Here is a 24,175-nt window from a genome sequence, read left to right as displayed (position 1 = left end):
GGCACCTTGGAACTGGTATCGCGCCGCTTCTGGTGGCCAAAAATCCGGCAGGACGTGGTTTCGTACGTGACAGCTTGCATCACGTGCGCCAGGGCCAAGTCGCCCAGAACCCGTCCTGCTGGCACTCTACAGCCGCTGGGGATACCTAGTAGGCCATGGACAGAAATCTCCATGGACTTTATCACAGACTTGCCTGCCTCGGCGGGGAACACGGTCATCCTGGTGGTGGTTGATCGATTTTCGAAGATGGCGCATTTTGTGTCGTTGCCTTCCTTGCCCAACGCGAAGACGTTGGCTCAGGTCTTTGTGCAGGAGGTGGTCAGACTGCACGGAGTTCCGTCGGACATAGTGTCTGATAGGGGTACCCAGTTTGTGGCGAAGTTTTGGAAAGCTTTTTGCTCACGATTGGGGATCAAGTTGTCTCATTCGTCGGCGTTTCACCCGCAGTCAAATGGTCAAACTGAGCGCATGAACCAAAATCTGGAGCAGTATTTGCAATGTTTTGTGTCTGACAACCAAGAGGAGTGGTCGACGTTCCTTCCCTTGGCCGAGTTCGCATTAAATAATCACCGCCAAGAATCATCGGGAGAGTCTCCGTTCTTTTGTGTTTATGGGCACCATCCTCAATTTTGTACCTTGCGTCAGGGGGGCTCTGGGGGCGTCCCAGAGGAGGACCGGTTAGGAGTTCAACTATCATCGGTCTGGAGGAGTGTGAAACAGCGATTGCTGAGCATGAGTGCAAGATACAAACGTGTGGCTGACTCTAGACGCGTGCCAGGTCCGGACCTGTGTGTGGGTGATTGGGTGTGGTTAGCTACTAAAAACATAAAACTCAAAATTCCATCATTGAAATTGGGTCCAAGATTTATTGGCCCTTTTAAGATTGCTGCCATCATTAACCCGGTCGCTTATCGGTTGGAGCTTCATGCGGTATACAAGATACACAACGTGTTTCACAGGTCTTTATTGAAAAAGGTGGTAGGCTCTGTGGACACGACGCCGATGCCACCTCCAGTCATGATGGATGGCGATTTAGAGTTTGAAGTCTCCAAGGTGGTGGACTCTCGAGTACTGCGCCGTACTCTTCAGTATTTGGTGCACTGGCGGGGGTATGGTCCGGAGGAGAGGTCTTGGGTACCAGCCTCGGACATACATGCGGATCGGCTGGTCAGTTCCTTTCACCGCCGCCATCCGGACAAGCCGGGTCCTATGAGTCTTGAGGGCCCTGGGGTCCCTCGTAGAAGACGGGGTACTGTCATGTCGGACGCTGTTCACACCACAGCGTCCGGCAGGCAGCGGTAGTTCCATCTCCGTCCACTATAGCCTCAGTGGCGCCGGCTTGATTTTACTCAGGTTATCTGGGGTTAATCTAGCTGGAAATCAGGTGGGATGTTTGGTCATGCCCACGGTCTTTAAATAGTCGTGCTGGCCTGTGGGCATCGCCGATTATAGCTTGTGTTTTGTGCCAAGTGGTTCCGGTCTGGAGAGAGAAATTCATATCTGGTGTCGTATGATCCGTTGTTACCTTTTCGCCTTCCTATATTTGTGCTTTGTTTTGCCCTGTTCACATTATAGTATTGTCCTGTGTGGTTGCGGCGCGGTGTGGTTTGAGTTCTCCCTGTCTGTCATTACTGTGTGGGCTTTGGTGGTTTTACAACTCACTGGGTGGAGGGTGGAGGGTTCAGATTAGGGCTGAGCAGGAGATAAGGAGAGGCTGGAGGCTCAGGCATTTGCACCTTTAGCAAAAACCCTGGGTTGAGGGTCAGACAGGGTTTTCCCTAGTTTGAGGGACTCCGCAGGGGCCCGGGTTTGTCAGCCTCCTTGACCTAAGCCCCGCATAACACTTACATTGTAAGGGCTTGCCCACACTGCCGTACAACACAGCCGAGTGCCATCCGATGTTTTATAGGACAGCACTCGACCCAATGCTATATTATGGGGCAGTGCAGATCTGCGATTATTTTCTCATGCCGATTCAGAATGAGAAAATAATCACAGCGTGCTGTGAGTGCATCTGAAAATTAGATCATATGCAACCATGCAAGTCTATGGATGCATGCAAAACATCGGACTGCACTCAGATATCATCCCAGAGCAGTCTGATACACGCCGACACACTGAATGGAGAAGGTGGAGACATTAAGTTCTCCTTCTTCTGTGCACCTGTGATCCGGTTCTCGCATGCAAAAGAATCGGATCACAGTTAAATGGCACTTGGCTTATGCTCAGAGCAGAGGTGGAACCGAAGGTCATTTGCATATAGCATCCGATTCTCTCGCATTAACTTGTATAGTTACATATTTATGTAGGTTGAAAAAAGGCCTAGGTCCATCCACTTCAGTCTTTCGCCACCAATTATACATTTTGTCACTAAATTATCTATAACCTACAATAGTATTTGTACTGAGGAAATCATTTAGCCCTTCTTTAAAAGCTGTTATTCTGTCTGCCATTACTACCTCTTGTGGTCGGCATTCCACAGTCTGACTGCTCTAACTGTAAAGAACCCTTTCCTGTTTAGCTGTCGGAATCGCCTTTCTTCTACCCGTATTGAGTGCCCCTGGTCCTTAGTATGGTCTTTTGTCTTTGGAAGCAGTAAGTCATGCACCAGTCCTTTGTACTGACCAGACATATATCTATACATGTAAATGAGATCTCCTCTGAACCGCCTTTTTTCTAAGCTAAACAAGCCCAACTTTCCAACTTCTCATCATATGAGAGGCCATCCATCCCTTGTAATCTAGTTCCCCACCTTTGAACTGACTCTAACTTCTGAATATGCTTTATAAAATGTGGAGCCCAAACCTGGGTCCCATATTCTAGATGTGACCTCAACAGTGATTTATAAAGGGGTAACAATACGTTGGGATCCCAGGATTTTATCTCTTTTTATACATCCTAAAATCTTGTTTGCTTTTGCGGCTGCTGCCTGACATTGAGTACCGCTGCTCCGCTTACTTGTAACCAGAATACCGCAGTCCTTCTCCTGTTCTGTAGACTCTAGTATACTCCCATTTAATGTATATGCAGCTATACGATTACTCCATCCTAGGTGCATTACTCTACATTTATCTACATTAAATTTCATTTGCCAAGTGTTTGTCCATTTAGTCATCTTATCCAGATCGATTTTCAATATTGTAAAATGAAGGTCAGATTTTAATATCCTACATAGTTTGGTGTCGTCAGCAAAGACTGACACTTTACCCTCAATCCCATCCACAAGGTCATTAATAAAGAGATTAAAAAAAATTGGACCTAGCAGAGATCCCTGTGGTCCCCACTGCTGACTATAGCTCATTTAGAGAATGTACCGTTTACGATATAGCATCCGATTCTCTCTCTTGAGCGAGCCCTAAAAGCGACTTCTGGTTCACATATAAATCCTGGTGTTACCCGGCTAGTTGGAATTTCAGTGACATAAGTGAGAAGATGAGCTGAGTGGCACTAGAAACCAGGGAAGATGGCAACCGGTGAGTGTTTTAATGCACCTACACTATATTTAATGATTTAATGCACTCACACACACACATAGTACCCCTTTAAAAAGCTTATGCGAAACTCGCGTTAGGGACCGTCATTAGGTCTAGCTTCTTGTCTAAATGGCCACATCATGTTACTTACTGTACTCCATAGTATTATATTTTGAATGATGTCGCTAGGATACTTCAATTCTGATTCTGTTCAATGAACCATGTTATTATTTTCGATTAAACTGTTTTTATTTTATTACCTGACTGAAATTCCTAGGTACAATCAGGTCTTTATATGTGTGCTAGTTCACCCTTTACATTTTGAGTTCTCAAATATTGACCTTCTTTTATCTATGATCATTGTCATCATTATTTTAACATTATTCAGTAAAGCAAGTTTTAAGAATACTGCGGCTGGATTGTAGTTGCATGTAGGTTGAGGATAAATATTTAGAAAGGTTTAGGGCATAACATTTTTGCTGTGAGTGCTTCTCTAAATGAAAAAAATATAGCGAACTCACAACATTTTAATTAAAAAATATACGTGTCCCTTATTTTTTTTATCTTGTGTAGCTGGAAGTTCTGACAAATCTGGCCAATGAGACCAACATTTCTATAATTCTGCGGGAATTCCAAGTAAGTGTGGCTATAATTACATGAGTTTAGTCTAAAAACATGTTGGAAATTAGTTTGTCAACTAGTAGAGCATCTAGAATACAATTGGATTTATACCACAATTCTTTCAGTCAGTGTTTATTACATAAAACCCTAACGTATGATAACTTCCTGAGAATTATGGAGTATTATACAATATGTTACAAAAGTGAGTACACACAATGTTTTTATAAATATTTGATTATATTTTTCCATGGGACAACACTGAAGGTATGACACAATGCAAAGTAGTCAGTAGGGATGAGCGGACCCGTGGATGTTCTGGTTCGGATGAACTGTAGTTCAAAGTTCGGATTGGCATCAGAACTTGATCCGAACCCAATAAGAGTCAAAGGGGACCCGTACTTCTGAGCTTTATAAAGGCTGTCAAACGGTCATAGTATGGGCTAGAGGGCTGCAAAAGGAAGCTAAGGGGGTAAGATCAGGATAATTGAACTGCAAACAAATGTGGAAAGGGAAATTACTTTATGTAACATAGAATAAAAAAAACCATAATAATCTTGAACAAGGAGGCGGAGGTCCAAGTGGAAGAGGAGGTGGATTTTGGCGATGAAAGAGGCGTAGGAAGTAGCCAACACTGTTTTTGTGTATTTTGGTTTGTTTATTTTTTGGGGTAGTACTCTGAAAACAGGCTCTGTTGGGCACTGCTGCATGAAGAGAGAGGACATGATAGATCTGTGCCTGCTACGCACCCAAATGAAACACCTTCCTCTGAGTCAGGCAGGCAATAGGACATTGTGAGTAATTTCATAGGCCAAGTACTGCTGGATAAATGGTGAGGCCAGAACAAGTAGTTTTAGATTGGATAGCTGAGAGTGCTTTCAGTTCCTTTGCTTTGTCTTCCACCGGGTCCCCTGCTGAAAGCGCAGATTTTGCACTTGCAGCCTTTGGGCATCTATCTTCCACTTCCCCCTTGGGAATCAGACAAGCAGTCTGAGCTCCAAGTTATGCAGCAGTCACTTCTGTTTTCTAATGACTCTGCTGGCTGTGGTTGTGTCGGCCATTCGCCTGTCCCTGCCTCAGAAGTGGAAGAGATTGAGTACACTGATGCCTAAGCACTTGTTCAGTTTGAGGATGAATACGTGGGAGGGTTGGTGCAAACGGTCAGCGGACCACCGCAGCACATCTCTGATGATGAAACACAGGTACCAGCTGCTGCATGTCACTGCTTGTTGGAGCACAGAATTCTACAGGAAGGGAGATACTCGTGAGAAGTCTTGCATGCGATTGGAAGAGGACCGTACGATTGTGGTGGGGAGAAGGAGGTCTTGGAGGACCAGAAATTAATCGAGAGATTAGTTCACAGATATATGGGGGAGACAGATTATGGACTGCTTTGTAGGTTAGTGTTAGTAGTTTTAAGTGGATACATTGTGGAATTGGGAGACAATGAAGGTATTTGCACAGGGACAAGCGGAGTAGTGGAAGTGGATTAGATGGGCTGCAGAGTTAAAGACAGACTGGAGAGGTGAGATGATGCGATGGGGGATGATGAGGTCCTAGACCCCACATGGAATCAAGGCATCCGAGTGATGTGGGCATATCGGAGAAAGAGGTGGTTACGCTCCCCCAGCTGCACAGCAAAAGAGCAAGGTGCAAAAGCGCCGTTGCCGGCCCCTAGTCAATTAGTTGGCTGATACTGCACACCATGGCCAGCCCCTAGCTATTATGTTAGCTGGCCGCAGTGCGCATTTGCAGCCAACTTAATGGCTAGGGTCTAGCTTCCGAGCATTGTAGCAGCTGACATATTAGCCAGGGGCTGGCCGCGGAGCACAGTAGCAGCCAACTTAATGGCCAGGGGCCGACCTCGGCGCTTTGTAGCTGCTAACATAATTGCTAGGGGACCAGCCGTGGTACACAGTAAAAGCCAACTTACTGACTAGGGGCCCGCCTTGGCACTTTTGCACACTGCTGCCAGCCTCTAGCCATTAAGTTGGCTGCTAATGCGTACCACAGCTGGCCCCTAACTATTACGCCATCTGATACAAAGCACAGAGACTGGCTTCTAGCCATTAGGTTGGCTGCTACTGCACACTGCCGTCAGCCCCTAGCTATTGCATCCGCTGCTACAAAGCACAGAGGCTGTCCCATAGCCATTAAGTTGGCTGCTACTGCATACCGCGGCAGCTATTACATCAGCTGGCCGTGGTGCACAGTAGCAGCCAACTTAATGGCAAGAGTCCAGTGTCCGTGCTTTGTAGCAGCTGACATAATAACTAGGGGATGGCCACGGTGCGCAGTAGAAGCCAACTTAATGGATAGGTGTCGGCATTGGCGCTTTTGCATTCTGCTGCCAGCCCCCAGCCATTAAGTTTGCACCACGTCCGGCCCCTAGCTATTACATCAGCTGCTACTGTGCACCGCGGACGTCCTCTAGCTATTACGTCAGGTGCTACAAAGCACCAAAGGCTGACCCCTAGCCATTAAGCTGGCTGCTATTGTGCACCTCAGTCAGCCCCTAGCTCTTATGTCAGATGCTGCAAAGCACCAATGCCGACCCCTAGCCGTTAAGCTGGCTGCTACTGTGCACCGTGGCTGGCCTCTAGCTCTTATGTTAGCTGCTGCAAAGTGCCGATGCTGACCCCTAGCCATTAAGCTGGTTGCTATTGCACACCGCAACCGACCAATAGCTATTATGTTAGCTGCTACAAAGCGCCGAGACCCGACCCCTAGCCATTAGGTTGGCTGCTACTGCACACCGCTGCGGTTAGAAAGTGTAGGCAGTCTGTGCACTATTTTGGCGTTCTCACCTTTCTGCTGTTTGCCTGTCTGCTGTGCAGCATCACTTCTGCCTTCCTGCAAAAGACATGGCTGCAGAGTACACACAGGCTTTTTGGCATAATACTTCCACAGGCAGGGGTGCAAAGTACCCACACAGGCTTTTTTGCCTCAGCACTCCCACAGATAGGGACGCAGAGTACACACAGACTTTCTGTCAAAGTACTTCAACAGACGGGGTTGCAGAGTACGCACCCAGCCTTTTTGGCACAGTAGTGCCACTGGCGGGGGTGCAGAGTACACTGAGAAATTTAAAAGCACAGTATATGGGTGCAGAGTAAACACAGAGGCTTTTTGGCACAGTTCTCCTACAGGCGAGGATGCAGAGTACACACACAGATGCTTTTTTGCAGAGTGCACACACACAGAACCTAACACTGTCCCTCACTCCACCTGCATCCTGCCCCTATGTTAATCAAAGCCAAATGCCATACTGCATGGTAGCATTGTGTCCAAGACCATACAGTGGTTTAGCAAGACAGGTTCCACTCAGAACTCTCCTCGCCATGGTCGACCAAAGAAGTTGAGTGCACATGCTCAGCTCCATATCCAGAGGTTGTCTTTTCAAAATAGATGTATAAGTGCTGCCAGTATTGTGGCAGAGGTTGAAAGGGTGGGGGGGGGGTCAGCCTGTCAGTGCTCAGACGATATGCCCCATACTGCATCAAATTGGTCGGCATGACTGTCGTTCCAGAGGGAAGCCTCTTCTAAAGATGATGCACAAGAAAGCCCGCAAACATTTTACTGAAGACAAGCAGACTAAGAACATGGATTACTGGCACCATGTCCTGTGGTCTGATGAGACCAAGGTAAACTTATTTGATTCAGATGGTGTCAAGCTGTGGCGGCAACCAGGTGAGCAGTACAAAGACAAGGGTGTCTTTCCTATAGTCAAGCATGGTGGTGGGAGTGTCATGTTTTGGGGCTGCATGAGTGCTGCCGGCTGTGGGGAGATCCAGTTCATTGAGGGACCAATGAAAGCTAACATGTACTGTGACATACTGAAGCAAAGCATGATCGCCTCCCTTCGGAAACTGGGCCAGAAGGCAGTTGTCACTCTTCTACCCAAAGCATGACGGCGCACGGTGACACAGGAGAAAGAGGACCCTCTGACACTAGGGAAGGATACTAGGGGGCACCCTAATATTTGCACTTCGCCAACCTGAGCTCCCTAGAATCACTAGACGGGTTCTTTCACTCTGTGTGGCAATCACGTTTGTATCCCTAGTTTATCCTATTTACCACCCTGCTTATTGAGTAGGACAGCAGGAGGAACGCTAGTCCTGCACAACTGTAAAGACACAGAGGAGAAGCTCACAGGGATAAAAGAAAGCCACAATCATACAAAAACTCTCAAACACTCGAGTGGGAAATAGGGAAGGAGTGGTGAGGAAAACCAAATGGGAATAGAGACTGGGAGACACACACACAAACCAACTACACACAGATATCTCCTGAAATAACTCCAAATGCCTGCTCCTTTCTCCATTCACCCCTCCAGCTCCAAACTAGGTAGTTGCAAGTTATCACTGGCAACAACTGAAGCTTAGAGGTGAGTATATAAACCAGAGGGAAGTGATGAACTCAGAACAGCTGAGACAACTTAGGACGGGGAGATTCATGAGACAAACATGACCGACTGGCCAAGCATGTCTACAGACCAAAACCCTATTGAGCATCTGTGGGGCATCCTCAAATGGAAGATTGAGGTGCGCAAAGTCTCCAACATCCACCAGCTCTGTGATGTCCTCATGAAGGAGTGGAAGAGGATTCCAGTGGCAACCTGTGATGCTTTAGTCAATTCCATGCCCAAGACAGTTAAGGCAGTGCTTAAAATAATGGTGGCCACACAAAATATTGACACTTTAGGCACAATTTGTCCATTTTCACTTATGGGTGTACTCACTTTGTTGCCAGCAAAGAGATTTAGAAAATTAATAGCTGTGTGTCGAGTTATTTATAGAGCACACCACATTTACACTGTGACACAAGCTGTACACTGACTACTTTATATTGTATCAAAGTGTCATATCTTCAGTGTTGTCCCCATGAAAAGATATGATAAAATATTTACAAAAATGTAAGGGGTGTACTCATATTTGTGATATCCTGTATATACATTTATAGATTTTGAAAAACTGTGCTTTAATTTGGCCATGTTACACCTACTTCTGTAATTTCATTTTCCAGTTTTTAAGGTCATAATACTTTCTAATTTATAAAAATGAAAGAACCATACTTTTGTGCCAGTGAAAGTAGTATTTAGTAATGTGCATGTTTGTCAAAATAGACAAAACCTAACAATATAACTGATAATTATTAGTACAATGTATTTATCTTAATCCTTTCAGACTTACATTCGCAGCATGGATAAAGATTTTGTGGCAGCTTCAATACAGGCCATTGGCCGATGTGCTACCAACATAGGAAAAGTACGCGATACCTGTCTCAATGGGCTTGTCCAATTGCTGTCAAACCGGGATGGTAAGGCAAATTGTGTTAATAAGATCCGTAAATAATTTTATACTTTTTTTTAAACTGTTTTTATTGAAGGATTCCACAACATAGTATATCAAACATAGAACACTACAATATAGAGTCAGAGTTATTCCTAGTAGCATCAAGCAAAACAGTTACAACTAGTGTTGAGCATTCCGATACCGCAAGTATCGGGTATCGGCCGATACTTGCTGTATCGGAATTCCGATACCGACTTCCGATATTTTTTCAATATCGGAATTCGGCATCGGAATCGGAAGTTCAGTTGATTGACGGCCTGACGTCATCATGATGCGCGGTGTGTGCGCATCATGATGCGCCGTCATTTCGGGCCTTCCGGGGGTCTGTGCCGGCCTGCCGGGGGGCTGTGCCGGCCTGCCGGGGGGCTGTGCCGGCCTGCCGGGGGGCTGTGTGGACTGCCCGGGGTCTGTACCGGCCTGCCGGGGGGCTGTGCCGGCCTGCCGGGGGGCTGTGCACCCTGTGGGGGTCTGTACCGGCCTGCCGGGGGGCTGTGCCGGCCTGCCGGTGGTCTGTGCTGATGTCCGGGGGTCTGTGCAAGCATCGTCCGATGGGACTACAAGTCCCATCGGGCGATGCCTGCTACCATGACAGTGATTGACACATTAGCCAATGATGGGACAGTAGTAGTCCCATCATCCGGCTAATGTGTTAAATGTTAAAAAAAAAAAAAAAAAAAATACTACATACATGCTACATGCATGCTACATACATACTACATGCATGCTACATATATACTACATGCTACATACATACCACATACATGCTACATATATACTACATGCTACATACATACCACATACATACTACATACATGCTACATACATACATACTACATACATACTACATACATACTACATACATACTACATACATACTACATATATACTACATGCATGCTACATACATACTACATGCTACATACATACTACATATATACTACATACATACTACATACATACTACATACATACCACATATATACTACATACATACTACATGCATGCTACATACATACTACATGCTACATACATACCACATACATACTACATACATGCTACATATATACTACATGCATGCTACATACATACTACATATATACTACATGCATGCTACATACATACTACATGCTACATGCATGCTACATACATACTACATACATACTACATGCTACATACATACCACATATATACTACATACATACAATACATTCATACAATACATACATAGACATACAGTACATATAACATAGAGTAACATACTTACCAATACTTGTCACATTGTTCCCCGAAGCCATTGTCTTTCCGGAATAAATATTAACATAACAAACCACAAAAATACTCACCCACGATCCGAAGCAGTCCACGAGTGTGTCCCACGACGATCTTGGGTAGAGAACTGCAGCATCAGATGATGCTGCCGTTCTCTACGGGCTGCAGGAATCCAATGACGGAAGGTAGGTATCCTTCCGCACTGTATTCCTCCGCCACTTAAAAAAAAAAAAGTCCCTAGTCTCACTTTATGCCATTGCTGTGTGGGAAATTCCCACACAGCAATGGCATAAAGTGAGACTAGGGACTTTTTTTTTTTTTAAGTGGCGGAGGAATACAGTGCGGAAGGATACCTACCTTCCGTCATTGGATTCCTGCAGCCCGTAGAGAACGGCAGCAACAGCTGATGCTGCAGTTCTCTACCCAAGATCGTCGTGGGACACACTCGTGGACTGCTTCGGATCGTGGGTGAGTATTTTTGTGGTTTGTTATGTTAATATTTATTCCGTAGACGACAATGGCTTCGGGGAACAATGTGACAAGTATTGGTAAGTATGTTACTCTATGTTATATGTACTGTATGTCTATGTATGTATTGTATGAATGTATTGTATGTATGTAGTATATATGTGGTATGTATGTAGCATGTAGTATGTATGTAGTATGTATGTAGCATGCATGTAGCATGCAGTATGTATGTAGCATGCATGTAGTATATATGTAGTATGTATGTAGCATGCACGTAGTATATATGTAGCATGTATGTGGTATGTATGTAGCATGTAGTATGTATGTAGCATGCATGTAGTATGTATGTAGCATGCACGTAGTATATATGTAGCATGTATGTGGTATGTATGTAGCATGCACGTAGTATATATGTAGCATGTATGTGGTATGTATGTAGCATGTAGTATGTATGTAGCATGCATGTAGTATGTATGTAGCATGCACGTAGTATATATGTAGCATGCATGTAGTATGTATGTAGCATGCACGTAGTATATATGTAGCATGTATGTGGTATGTATGTAGCATGTAGTATGTATGTAGCATGCATGTAGTATGTATGTAGCATGTATGTAGTATATATGTAGTATGTATGTAGCATGTAGTATGTATGTAGCATGCATGTAGTATATAGTATGTATGTAGCATGCATGTAGTATATATGTAGTATGTATGTGGTATGTATGTAGCATGTAGTATGTATGTAGCATGCATGTAGTATATATGTAGTATGTATGTAGCATGTAGTATGCAGTATGTATGTAGCATGCATGTAGTATATATGTAGTATGTAGTATGAATGTAGCATGTATGTAGTATGTAGTATGAATGTAGCATGTATGTAGTATGCATGTTGTATGTATGTAGCATGTAATTTTTTTTTTTTTTTTTTTTTACATTTAACACATTAGCCGGATGATGGGACTACTACTGTCCCATCATTGGCTAATGTGTCAATCACTGTCATGGTAGCAGGCATTGCCCGATGGGACTTGTAGTCCCATCGGACGATGCCTGCACAGACCCCCGGAGCCTGCACAGCCCCCCGGCAGGCCGGCACAGCCCCCCGGCAGGCCGGCACAGCCCCCCGGAGCCTGCACAGCCCCCCGGCAGGCCGGCACAGCCCCCCGGCAGGCCGGCACAGCCCCCCGGAGCCTGCACAGTCCCCCGGCAGGCCGACACAGCCCCCCGGCAGGCCGGCACAGCCCCCCGGAGCCTGCACAGACCACCGGCAGGCCGGCACAGACCACCGGAGCCTGCACAGTCCCCCGGCAGGCCGGCACAGCCCCCCGGCAGGCCGGCACAGCCCCCCGGAGCCTGCACAGACCACCGGCAGGCCGGCACAGACCACCGGAGCCTGCACAGACCCCCTGGCAGGCCGGCACAGCCCCCCGAAAGGCCCGTACAGACCCCAGAGAGGCTGTACAAGGGCAGGAAAGGGTTTTTCTTATTCCGATACCGGAAGTCCCATAGACTTGAATGGGACTTCCGGTATCGGAATCGGCGATACCGATACTTTTTTTAAAGATCGGCCGATACCATCCGATACGATACTTTGAAGTATCGGATGGTATCGCTCAACTCTAGTTACAACGCAATATTCTTACTCAGTACAGTATATCATTCGTTGCATCCTTTAGCTTACAGGGTCTATTTAGGATCCGTGAGCTCGTATCAGGTCAGATTATAGAAGATACACATTCTAAAATTCACATAAATCAAAGCTTGCATGGTCTAGAAGCGATTCACATCATGCACCATATCTCGAAATCGAAGAGACCATATCATTAGGAGCCAAGTGTGTTAAAGGGGAGTCGCACCACCTTTCCCAAATCCTATGGAACTTCTGGGGACATTTCCTGTTTTTATATAATATGTTCTCGTAAGGAATTATGTAATTCACCAATTTCTTCCACTGATTAATCGAAGGGGATCTCCCTCCCATCCATCTCAACACCACTGCCTTCCTAGCCATAAATAAAACCTCTCGGAGAAATATTCTATCATAATGAACCCACATCTCTTCATCCACAACACCCAGGAGACATAATTCAGGAGTGCATTCAATCGGTATTCCCAATATTCCTTCCAACGTATACATGGCTTCACTCCAATACCCCCGTATGCTACGACAGCTCCAGATAAGGTGCCAAAAATCCACCCCCGATTCCCCAAATCTGTGGCATTCATCCGTTGCCCTTCTGCCGAATTTATAAAGTCTGTTGGGGTCAAATACGACTGTTGAAGAATATACAATTGGATTAATTTGTTGTTAGCTGCTGGTGACACCATTGTATGTGCTTCTAGGGTGTCATACCACTGTTCATCAGTGATAGAAGGTATCAAGCGGCACGATTTACTCTCTACAACGAGCTGAGTGGATGCAGTCTTAAAGTTCAATAAAAAGGTGTAGAGAGAGGAAATCATCCCCGTAGGTCCTTGAGTTGATAATATTCCTATCAATGGGAATTGATACACTATGGCGTGTCTCAGCTGCAGATATCTATAAAATTCTCTATAAGAGACGCCAAATCTCACATGCATTTGTTCAAACAATAATAAAATTCCATTTTCAAAAATTTTGGATCCTATACGTTCTGAAGGTGTGGGTACTCAGGATTATCCCATATCAGAACATCCCCAATCTGATCAGTAAATTTCACAATACGCTTACTTTCTTGCCAAATTTGTATCACTAATTTACAGTATGTGCAAATAACAATCCCTGGGGGGGTCTATATGAACCTTCCAATATTGCCCACGGTGTATGTCCAGTCAGGAAGTGCACTAGATGTGCCTCTGCATTACTGAGTCCCGCTCCAATTAACCAGTGTTTTAGATGACGCAATTGACCAGCTAAATAGTATAAGTACAGGTCTGGGAGAGCATAGCCACCCTGGTTTTTTGGCCTCTGCAGGGATCCAATACTCAACATAGATCTAGACGATCCCCATACAAACGTTGCCATCATACTATTTATTTGTTTAAAGAAACCCTTAGGAACTCTTATTGATATGTGTTCCAGCATATATAGACATTTGGGATGAATTATCATTTTGATTAATCCAATCCTACCCGCAACAGATAGGGGAAGTCTGGACCATGTCTCAAATTTTTTCCTGATCATATCTTCCAGGGGGTAGATATTATCTTTAAGGTCGTTGATTGGGAATAATTTTATACTTGAACAGAAAATCATAAGCTCTTTCTGCAGAAGGTAACATGTTAGTTGACCCCTTCACTACCAAGGGTGGTTTGCACGTTAACTCCTGGGCCAATTTTTACAATTCTGACCACTGTACCTTTATGAGGTCATAACTCTGGAACGCTTCCATGGATCCCGGTGATTCTGACATTGTTTTCTCGTGACATATTGTACTTCATGTTAGTGGTAAAATTGCATTCAAATAACTTGCGTTTATTTGTGAAAAAAACGGAAATTTGGCGAAAATTTTGCAAATTTCGCAATTTTCCAACTTTGAATTTTTATGCCCTTAAATCACAGCGATACGGCACACAAAAAACTTAATACATAACATTTCCCACATGTTTACTTTACATCAGCACAATTTTGGAACCAAAATTTTTTTTTGTTAGGAAGTTATAAGGGTTAAAAATTGACCAGCGATTTCTCATTTTTGCAACACCATTTTATTTTTAGGGACCACTTCACATTTGAAGCCACTTTGAGGGGTCTATATGATAGAAAATACCCAAAAGTGACACCATTCTAAAAACTGCACCCCTGAAGGTGCTTAAAACCACATTCAAGAAGTTTATTAACCCTTTAGGTGCGTCACAGGAATTTTTTGAATATTAAAAAAAAAATGAACATTTAACTTTTTTTCACAAAAAAAAATACTTCAGGTTCAATTTTCTTTATTTTACCAAGGGTAACAGGAGAAATTGGACTGCAAAAGTTATTGTGCAATTTGTCCTGAGTACGCTGATACCTGATATGTGGGGGGGAACCACTGTTTCGGCGCATGGCAGACCTCAGTAGGGAAGGAGCGCCGTTTGACTTTTTCAATGCAAAATTGGCTGGAATTCAGATCGGACGCCATGTCGCGTTTGGAGAGCCCCTGATGTACCGAAACAGTGGAAACCCCCCCAAGTGACCCCATTTTGGAAACTAGACCCCCCAAGGAACTTATCTAGAAATGTGGTGAGAACTTTGAACCCACAAGGGCTTCACAGAAGTTTATAACGTACAGCGGTACAATTAAAAAATCATATTTTTTCCACAAAAATGATCTTTTCACCCCCAATTTTTATTTTTCCAAGGGTAACAGGACCCTAAAAGTTATTGTGCAATTTGTCCTGAGTACGCTGATACCCCATATGTGGGTGTAAATGACTATTTGGGCGCATAGCAGAGCTCGGAAGGGAAGCAGCGCCATTTGACGTTTTTGGCTGGAATTGAGATCGGACACCATGTCGCGATTGGAAAACCCCTGATGTACCAAAACAGTGGAAACCCCCCACAAATGACACCATTTTGGAATCTAGACCCCCCCAAGGAACTTATCTAGATGTGTGGTGAGCACTTTGAACCCCCCAGTGCTTCACTGAAGTTTATAACGTCCGGGCGTGAAAATAAAAATATCGTATTTTTTCAACAAACATCATCTTTTAGTCCCCATTTTTTTTATTTTCCCAAGGGTAACAGGAGAAATTGGACCCCAAAAGTTGTTGTCCAATTTGTCCTTAGTACTCTGATACCTCATATGTGGGAGAAAACTACTGTATGGGCACACGTCGGGGCTCGGAAGGGAAGTAGTGACGTTTTGGAATGCAGACTTTGATGGATTGGTCTGCGGGTGTCATGTGCGTTTGGAGAGCCCCTGATGTACCTAAACTATTGAAACTCCCCACAAGTGTCCCCATTTTGGAAACTAGACCCCCCACGGAGCTTATCTAGATGTGTGGAGAGCACTTTGAACCCCCAAGTGCTTCACAGAAGTTTATAATGCCTGGGCGTGAAAATAAAAAAAACATTTTTTTCCGCAAAATTATATTTTTGCCCCCAATTTTTTATTTTCCTAAGGGTAACAGGAGAAATTGGACCCCAAAAGTTGTTTTGTAATTTGTCCTGAGTAGGCTGATACCCTACATGTGGGGGTAAAACACTGTTTGGGCGCATGGCAGAGCTTGGAAGGGAAGGCGCACCATTTGACTTTTTCAACGCAGAATTGGCTGGAATTGAGATCAGACGCCATGTTGCCTTTGGAGAGCACCTGATGTGCCCAAATAGTGGAAACCCCCCACTTATAACTCCAACCCTAACCTCAACACACCCCTAACCCTAATCTGAGCCCTAGCCCTAACCCTAACCCTACCCTAACCCTAACCCTAGCGGGAAAATGGAAATAAATACATTTTCTTTTAGTTTTATTATTTTTCCCTAACTAAGGGGGTGATAACGGGGGGTTTGATTTACTATTTATGGCGGTTTTTATGTTTGGCGGCTGTCGCACGCTAAAAGACGCTTTTTATTGTAAAAATAGTTTTTGCATCACCACATATTGTGAGCTATAATTTTTCCGTATTTTGACCCACCGAGTCATGTGAGGTCTTATTTTTTGCGGGACGAGTTGACGCTTTTATTGGTACCATTTTCGGGCACGTGACATTTTTTGGTCGCTTTTTATTCCGATTTTTGGGACGCAGAATGAACAAAAACCAGCGTTTCATGAATTTCTTTTGGGGGGTGCGTTTACACCGTTCCGCGTGCGGTAAAATTGATAAAGCGTTTTTATTCTTCGGGTCAGTACGGTTACAGCGATACCTCATTTAGGTCGTTTTTTTATGATGCTGTATGGCGGCTCGTTTTTTGCGGGATAAGATGACGTTTTCAGCGGTACCATGGATATTTATATGCGACTTTTTGATCGCGCGTTATTGCACTTTTTGTTCGGTGGTATGATAATAAATCATTATTTTTTGCTTCGTTTTTTATTTTTATTTTTTAAGGGGTTCGCTAAAGGGGTTAACTAATGGGACAGTTTTATAGGGCAGGTCATTATGGACGCGGCGATACCAAATATGTGTACTTTTATTGTTTTTGTTTTTTTTTATTTTGAAAAAATGGATTTATTGGGGAATATTTTTTTTTTTTTTACTAATTTATTTAGCGATTTTTTTTTTAATTATTTTTAACACTTTTTTTTTTTTTACTTTATTACCTTGTCCCAGGTGGGACATCACTGTCCTGTGACAGATCGCTGATCTGTCACATCACAGATCACTGTAACAGATTAGCGATCTGTCACAGGCACTGCTGCAGACTTCCTCATGCCTGCGCTTTGCAGGCAGTGAGGAAGTCAGCTCCCTTCAGGCCCCCGTCGCCATCTTGGATCCGGGGGCCTGTAGGGAAAGAGCCCCCCGCAGCAGCGCTGCACATTGCGCTGCCGTGGGGGGCTCAGGGAAGCACGGAGGGAGCCTCCTCCCTGCCGATGCTTCCCTTTAACCCCCGGTACACCGCGATCGCGTTTGATCGCGGTGTGCAAGGGGTTAACGTGTTGGGGGCGGTCCGTGACCGCCCCTGACACATTGTGCCAGGTGTCAGCTATGATAATTAGCTGACACCCGGCCGCGATCAGCGGCGCTCACCACGTGGGCGCCGCTGATCGCTGGGACGAAATATTCCGTCCATGGTAGTTAGGTCCAGGGTCACATGGATGGAATATTACGTCCTTTGTAGGTAAGGGGTTAAAGGAATTTTCCAAAAAAAAAAGTACATTTTAATTAATAGATCTTGGAATAATAATAATTTCCACAATTGGATGTGTTTAAAAAGAATGTTCCTGTGCGGAGATAATCTTATAAATGTGCCCCTGCTGTGTACTGTGTAATGGCCGTGTTTGACCCTACAGGAACATGGTCTGATCATACCACAGCTCCTGGGAGGGGAGGAAGGAAAAGAATATACAGACAGGACAGCATAGAATCGCTGGGGATTCTTTTTGTGAGGCAAAACATTTTGTTTTTAAGCAATATTTTACATAAAAGAGAGAATCATTTGCGATCCCACTCTGTTCTGTCTGTATCCTCTCTTGTTTCCTCACCTGCCCAGGAGATGTGGTATGATCAGACCATGTTCCTGCATGGTCAGACACAGCCATTACACAGTACACAGCAGGGGCACATGTATAAGATTAACAGGAACATTTTTTTATACAAATCCAAATGTGGAACTTAGTATTATTGTTAAAAGATCTATTGATTAAAATTACCTTTGTTAATTGGAAAACCACTTTAATCAAGCACATGGCTTTTGAATTGATTTAAGCAAAAGTTAGAGAGGAGGGGGTACATAGCAATATGATATGCATTGCAAGCTTGTAGAAACAGTGAACACGACCGGGTTGCATCTTCACTGTATCTGAAACAGAGCAGACAATTATAAGAAATGAACGGATATGTCTGCAGCACATACAGCTGAGCTTTGAAGGGAAAGGATTAGGACACACCATCAGAATGCTCCATGTAAAAACGAGATCTTTATTTCTTCACAAAAGCATAAAAAACAATGTAAAGTCTAAGCAAGAAAAATAATATGAAAAGCTACTCCATGCCGTTGTCACTGCTCCCATGGGTGAGTATGTCAATCTATACTGCTGATAAATTGTGTGTAATAGCCAAAGGAATAAAAAGGTTTAGGTTATAAGGGGATATCTATAGTTAAAAATGAAGACGGATCTGACGCGTTTTTGGCATAGCTGCCCTTAGTAGTAGGACATTAAAAACAGTGACATAATCAGTATGAAGAATAAAGCACACTTGAGACTGACTTGTTTCTGACCAAATAGTCCTTACTTATAGTCTTCACTGATAGACTATGAATAAAGACGGTATGGTCAGAATTATGTCAGTCCCAAAAATGTTTTTTTTTTTGTTCATACTGACTATGTTTCTGTTGTAATGCGTTGGTGAAGAAATAAAAATCCAGTTTTTATATGGAACATTGTGCTGGCGTTTGTGAATTCATAGGCAAATTCTAGAAAGAAAAGTGGCCATGTACAACCTGTGGCGAGCTGACGGATTTCCTTTCCTTTTATGGTATATGATGAATAACACTGTGATGTTAGTATTTTTCATTGGAGGTATAGTTTACCCACTTATGGACCAAAAAATCATTTTAAAACATTGGTGCGTTCTGTATAGATCTCTGCAAAGATGTCTTAAAATCAGCTGAACCACCTTTGTGCAGCTGCCAAAGCAGGGATCCAACTGTTTGAGACTGTCCACTCCGAAGGCAGAAAAGGTTTATTATCATTTGTGCCTTCCGTATTGCCCCCTCCAAAAAAAAACTATATCCAGTAAATAAAAAGTGATTGGAACATAAGGGTGAATGCCATGAAAAACTTATTTTAGTGACATTTTGTGTTACTAAAAAGTATGTGAAAAATGGAAGCTTATTTTAATTTTTCTGTACATTTTCACCCAATATCATCCAAAAATATGCACATAAAACTGTCAAAATTAGGTACCATGTAGCATACAAAAATGCAAAAGAAATTTTAATAACGGAACAAAAAATAAAAAACACGTACAAAAACATGATTATTGCTTTCTTGAAATGATCTTAAAAAGTATCTGACACATACACACATAAAAATTGTGACATTCAAACTATCGGTGTTGCCAGTAGTTAAAAAAACCTCTTGTTTGTTAAGTAAAATAATTTAGAAAGAAATCATGACTATATATTTATGTAAAATCAGGAGATTTTTATTTTTCACATTTCTGCGAACAGTGATAAATAGTACCTAGGTTTTTATATATTATTTGCAATATAACAATATGCAATAACTTTGCTTCCATTTCTTACAGAGCTGGTTGTTGCAGAATCTGTGGTGGTCATCAAGAAATTGCTCCAAATGCAGCCAGCACAGCACAGTGAAATAATCAAGCACATGGCCAAGTTAACCGACAATATTCAGGTATCCATATCTTACAGGGATGATGCGTGTAATATAATAAATGCATATATTGCAACAATCGAGCTTTTAAGCAATTTTAGCGTTGTGTAGTGCTTTAATTGCCGGACATTTATTCTCAGGCATATTCTGTAAATCTTGATGCTGATAGGTTGACAACGTACATGTACATAATATCCCAACAATTGCCATCTTAATTTTTTTGTGTATACAAAACCCATATGTTCACACATGGCGGTCACGCTGTGGCTGAAAACCAGAGCATCTCTGTACCATTGGGTTTTTTACTGGCGCAGATTGTTCTCTACCTGGACAACCACTATATAAATAAAGTACTTCCCCTTGTAAAATAACAGATACTCATCTCCTACCCCGGTGCCATTACAGCAATATTGGCATCAAGTCTACCTGGGTTCACGTGACATTGTTATGACAGGTAAGTCCTCTCTAAGGGCTATGAGCTCAATAGCGACCACTGATAGGCTCCAAGGCTCACAAGGCATAGCAATATCATGCAAACTCTGACAGACCCGGCATTGACATCACTGGAACAGCCAGAGTGTTGGAGGTGAGTGTCTGTTATTTTTATTTTACAAGGAGGACTAGCTTATTTAAAGCACCACTCCAGTGTTTTTTTTTATTGCACCGCTGTAGTGGTGCTTTAAATGTAATTTCTCTGCCCTCTGTCTCTTACTCACCTGCAACCACCTTCATTCTTTTCCAGCGTCAGTCTCCAGCGAAAAGTGACAAGCCGGCAGCTCCAGTGTTTCATGGAACATGCCGAAGTCTATTTTCACTACATCTCTATGAGAGCCTCGTTCTGGCTCTCATAGACTTGCATTGAGCTCTTGTGACGACACTTCTGACTTATGGCCAGTCAAACGTTACGAACACAAAATGGCACCGCGGGACCAGAGAGGCGTCGGTAAAAGGTGAAACCACCGGAAGGTGAGTATAAGAATCGGGGTAGGTGGCTTATATTTAAAGCACCACCCGAGTGCTAAAAAAAACGCTGGAGTGGTGTTTTAAAAAAGGTTTGTCCAGGTAGGGGACAAGCCCTTTAATTGTGCAGGTAATCGGCTGTTTCACTCTCTGAACCACAAATATTACGGTTGGCCGTGCGTCTTGCAGGAAAAAGATCTGTTTCCTTCCAAAAAGAAGTGTTTTAGTTTCAGGCATGTAAACACAGCCCTAATATGCAGGACCTAATTTCTCATATATTTTCAGGTGCCCATGGCTAGAGCTAGCATATTGTGGCTGATTGGTGAGTACTGTGAACATGTGCCTAAAATAGCTCCTGATGTATTGAGGAAGATGGCCAAGTCATTCACTAATGAAGAAGACATTGTTAAACTACAGACCATAAACCTGGCTGCAAAGCTGTATCTGACTAATTCGAAGCAGGTATGTGGATTGTCTTACACGGGGTAAAACATCTGACTAAAGATGTATGCCGGGTACCATGAGTATCTACACGCAGTATAACAAAAAATGTCCCATTCTCTCATTATGTACACATGCATTTTTTTTTTAAATTATGTGTGTTTGCAGTGGAATATGAGGTTCAGCCTTGGATTTGTAATGTTTATTAACAGCTTAGTTACCCGCTATTTACCCTGGTTACCAGCTCCTAGCGTGAGCACGTTGGTATCCAGGGTACACAGCGGATAACTAAGGGACGCGCGCGCTTAGTTACCCGCTATTTACCCTGGTTACCAGCATCCTCGCTGGTCCTGATCGCTGGTGAGTCTGCCTGTTTGAGAGCTCACCAGTGATCATGTAGCGATGCACCAGCAATCCTGACCAGGTCGTATCATTGTCGGGATCGCTGGTGCGTTGTTTAGTGTAACGGGACCCTAAGAGAAGGGAAACTGCTACTGTAAGACTGGCAATAAAGTTTCTTCTTTCTATGGTGAATTCTGAGACCACATCCCAGAAACCAGTTTGAGAAGCACTGCGTATGAAACTTTATTGGGTATAAACAGACATTTTCTCCATGTTTCCAGTCTATGGGGCAGATTCATTAAGATTGGCATTGCACATGCCAGTTTTAATGAAGCACTTGTTGGCACATGCCACTTAATGAATTTGGTGCATTTTTTCTGTGGCATGTGACTCACAAATAATGTTACTTTAGTTGGGGACTAGAGTAGCATTTCTAGTGTGAGAAGCAACGATGCTGAATTTAGCAGACCAGCATAGCCTCTTCTCATCCTGCCTTGGCTTCTCTCCAGTTCTGTCCATTTTGATGTAGCTGCTTCAAACTGGCGTGAAAATGAGCAACTCCTGCTTGTCCAAAAATGTTGTGAGTTTTCAAAGCATTTTGGGCCAGTTTCTGGTATAAAAGCGTCAATGAATCAGGGCCTTTGTGTTTGAAACTAGTAGCGTATTATCATGCTGGTGTTTGTCTCTATTAAAGTATTATCCCCATCATCTGTGTTCTTAGACAAAGCTTCTCACTCAGTATGTTCTGAATCTGGCCAAGTATGACCAAAACTATGACATCAGAGACAGAACAAGATTCATTCGCCAGTTGATTGTACCCACTGAAAAAAGCGGAGCACTTAGCAAGCATGCCAAGAAGCTCTTTCTGGCTCAAAAACCTGCACCTATTTTGGAGTCTCCATTTAAAGGTATTATTTCCACTTTTAACTTATTAGATGTAAATATAAGAGCAAGAATTATAATTTGTATATGGTCACCCCCCTACCACCAGAGTGCCATAATGAGTTCCAGCAGTAGACCACCAATCCTTTGCTGCTAAAAATAATTCTACAGAGTTGATTACATAATAAATACATTATGAATATTTTTTTTTGGGGAATCTATTCAGCCTACAGTAAAAAGTGTACGTGCAATTTAGGATGGACACACAGAATCAATTTTTCTAAATAGAATGTATCGTCAAGAAATAACATATTATTGAAATCAAGATTTTATTATAAACATACTGTATTTTTTAACATTGGGGCATACACATCAGGATGATGTGATTTATGTTTAATAGCTCACTTGTCAGCTTTGCCGTGTGGACTGAGACAGAATGAGAAGAGTCATATAGTTCTAAATAGAAGGTGGGGGAATCGATGAAAGATCGGTAGTATGGTTGAGGCCTAGAAAGCCAGGATAGTAACACTTTACATATAGATAAAACTATGTATGCATATCCCCTGGTTCCTTGGGAAGGGGCTTTCTGGAGACTGTTGTAGTCTATGGCTATATTTCACACGCAAAGCTTTAACTGCGTTTTTTTCTGCTCAAAAGAAGCTACCGTATCTTTTATATTGCCGGCAAAACTTATGAGATTTCAGAAATGTTATGCTTTTCCTAACTGAATTTGAGTATTGCGTCTTTTAAATCAATATTTTCAGCATTTTGGCAGTGGTGTTTTCACTCCTTTTTCACACATTTTTGGTGATTCAAACTAACTTTATTAAACATGTATTGTAAACACCCAAGACAGAAACTAAGTGAACATAAACCCTGCTGTAAGTACTGTAAATAAGTGAAAGCAATAATGCATATAAGTAACACTGGGTACTTTGTAAACACCATTTTTTATTTTTAAAAAGCCATCCCACCAGCATCAAGGTGTACCCAAATCAGGATGGTCCTAAAATATAGTATGAAAATCATGTGTGAAAATGACGTCAATGTGAATAAGGGCATAGTACGACCGGGTCCTGAATGGATACTCAGCAAATGGGAAGCTTGGTAAGGTTTCTGGAGGCTAGGACCTTCCTGATTGTAGTTCACCTTGATGCTGTTGGGATGGCTTTTATGCTTTTTTTTTTAATCAAAAACGGTGTTTACTAAGTACCCAATGTTATTTATATGAACTATTGCTTTTACTTACAGCAGGGTATATGTTCATTTTGTTTCTGTCTTGGGTTTTGTCTGTTTAATGGCCAGTGTGAACATGCTCCTATTTTGCATGCATACCAACTTATACTCCAGTGCATTTTTTTTCAGTTAAGTAAACATGTAGTGTAGACAAATCACACATATAAT

The 24,175-nt window shown here is 43.1% G+C and overlaps 1 protein-coding gene across 4 annotated transcripts in view; it reads left to right on the top strand.

Moving 5' to 3' along the window:
• The window catches only part of AP3B2 (adaptor related protein complex 3 subunit beta 2), a 182,880-nt gene that overhangs the window by 94,499 nt on the left and 64,206 nt on the right, over positions 1–24,175 (top strand). For all 4 annotated transcript variants that reach the window (XM_073579566.1, XM_073579567.1, XM_073579565.1 and 1 more), the window contains exons 12-16: positions 4,047–4,109; positions 9,278–9,410; positions 20,058–20,167; positions 21,392–21,568; positions 22,611–22,797. In XM_073579566.1, the coding sequence (XP_073435667.1) occupies positions 4,047–4,109; positions 9,278–9,410; positions 20,058–20,167; positions 21,392–21,568; positions 22,611–22,797 (670 nt within the window). The remainder of the gene's footprint in view (positions 1–4,046; positions 4,110–9,277; positions 9,411–20,057; positions 20,168–21,391; positions 21,569–22,610; positions 22,798–24,175) is intronic.

This window comes from Dendrobates tinctorius, unplaced genomic scaffold (assembly GCF_039654945.1).
Source record: "Dendrobates tinctorius isolate UK_male_01 unplaced genomic scaffold, ASM3965494v1 ptg000062l, whole genome shotgun sequence".
Lineage (NCBI taxonomy): Eukaryota > Metazoa > Chordata > Amphibia > Anura > Dendrobatidae > Dendrobates > Dendrobates tinctorius.
The sequence above is the reverse complement of the archived record's forward strand: the minus strand, read 5'-3'. Positions and strand labels throughout refer to the sequence as shown.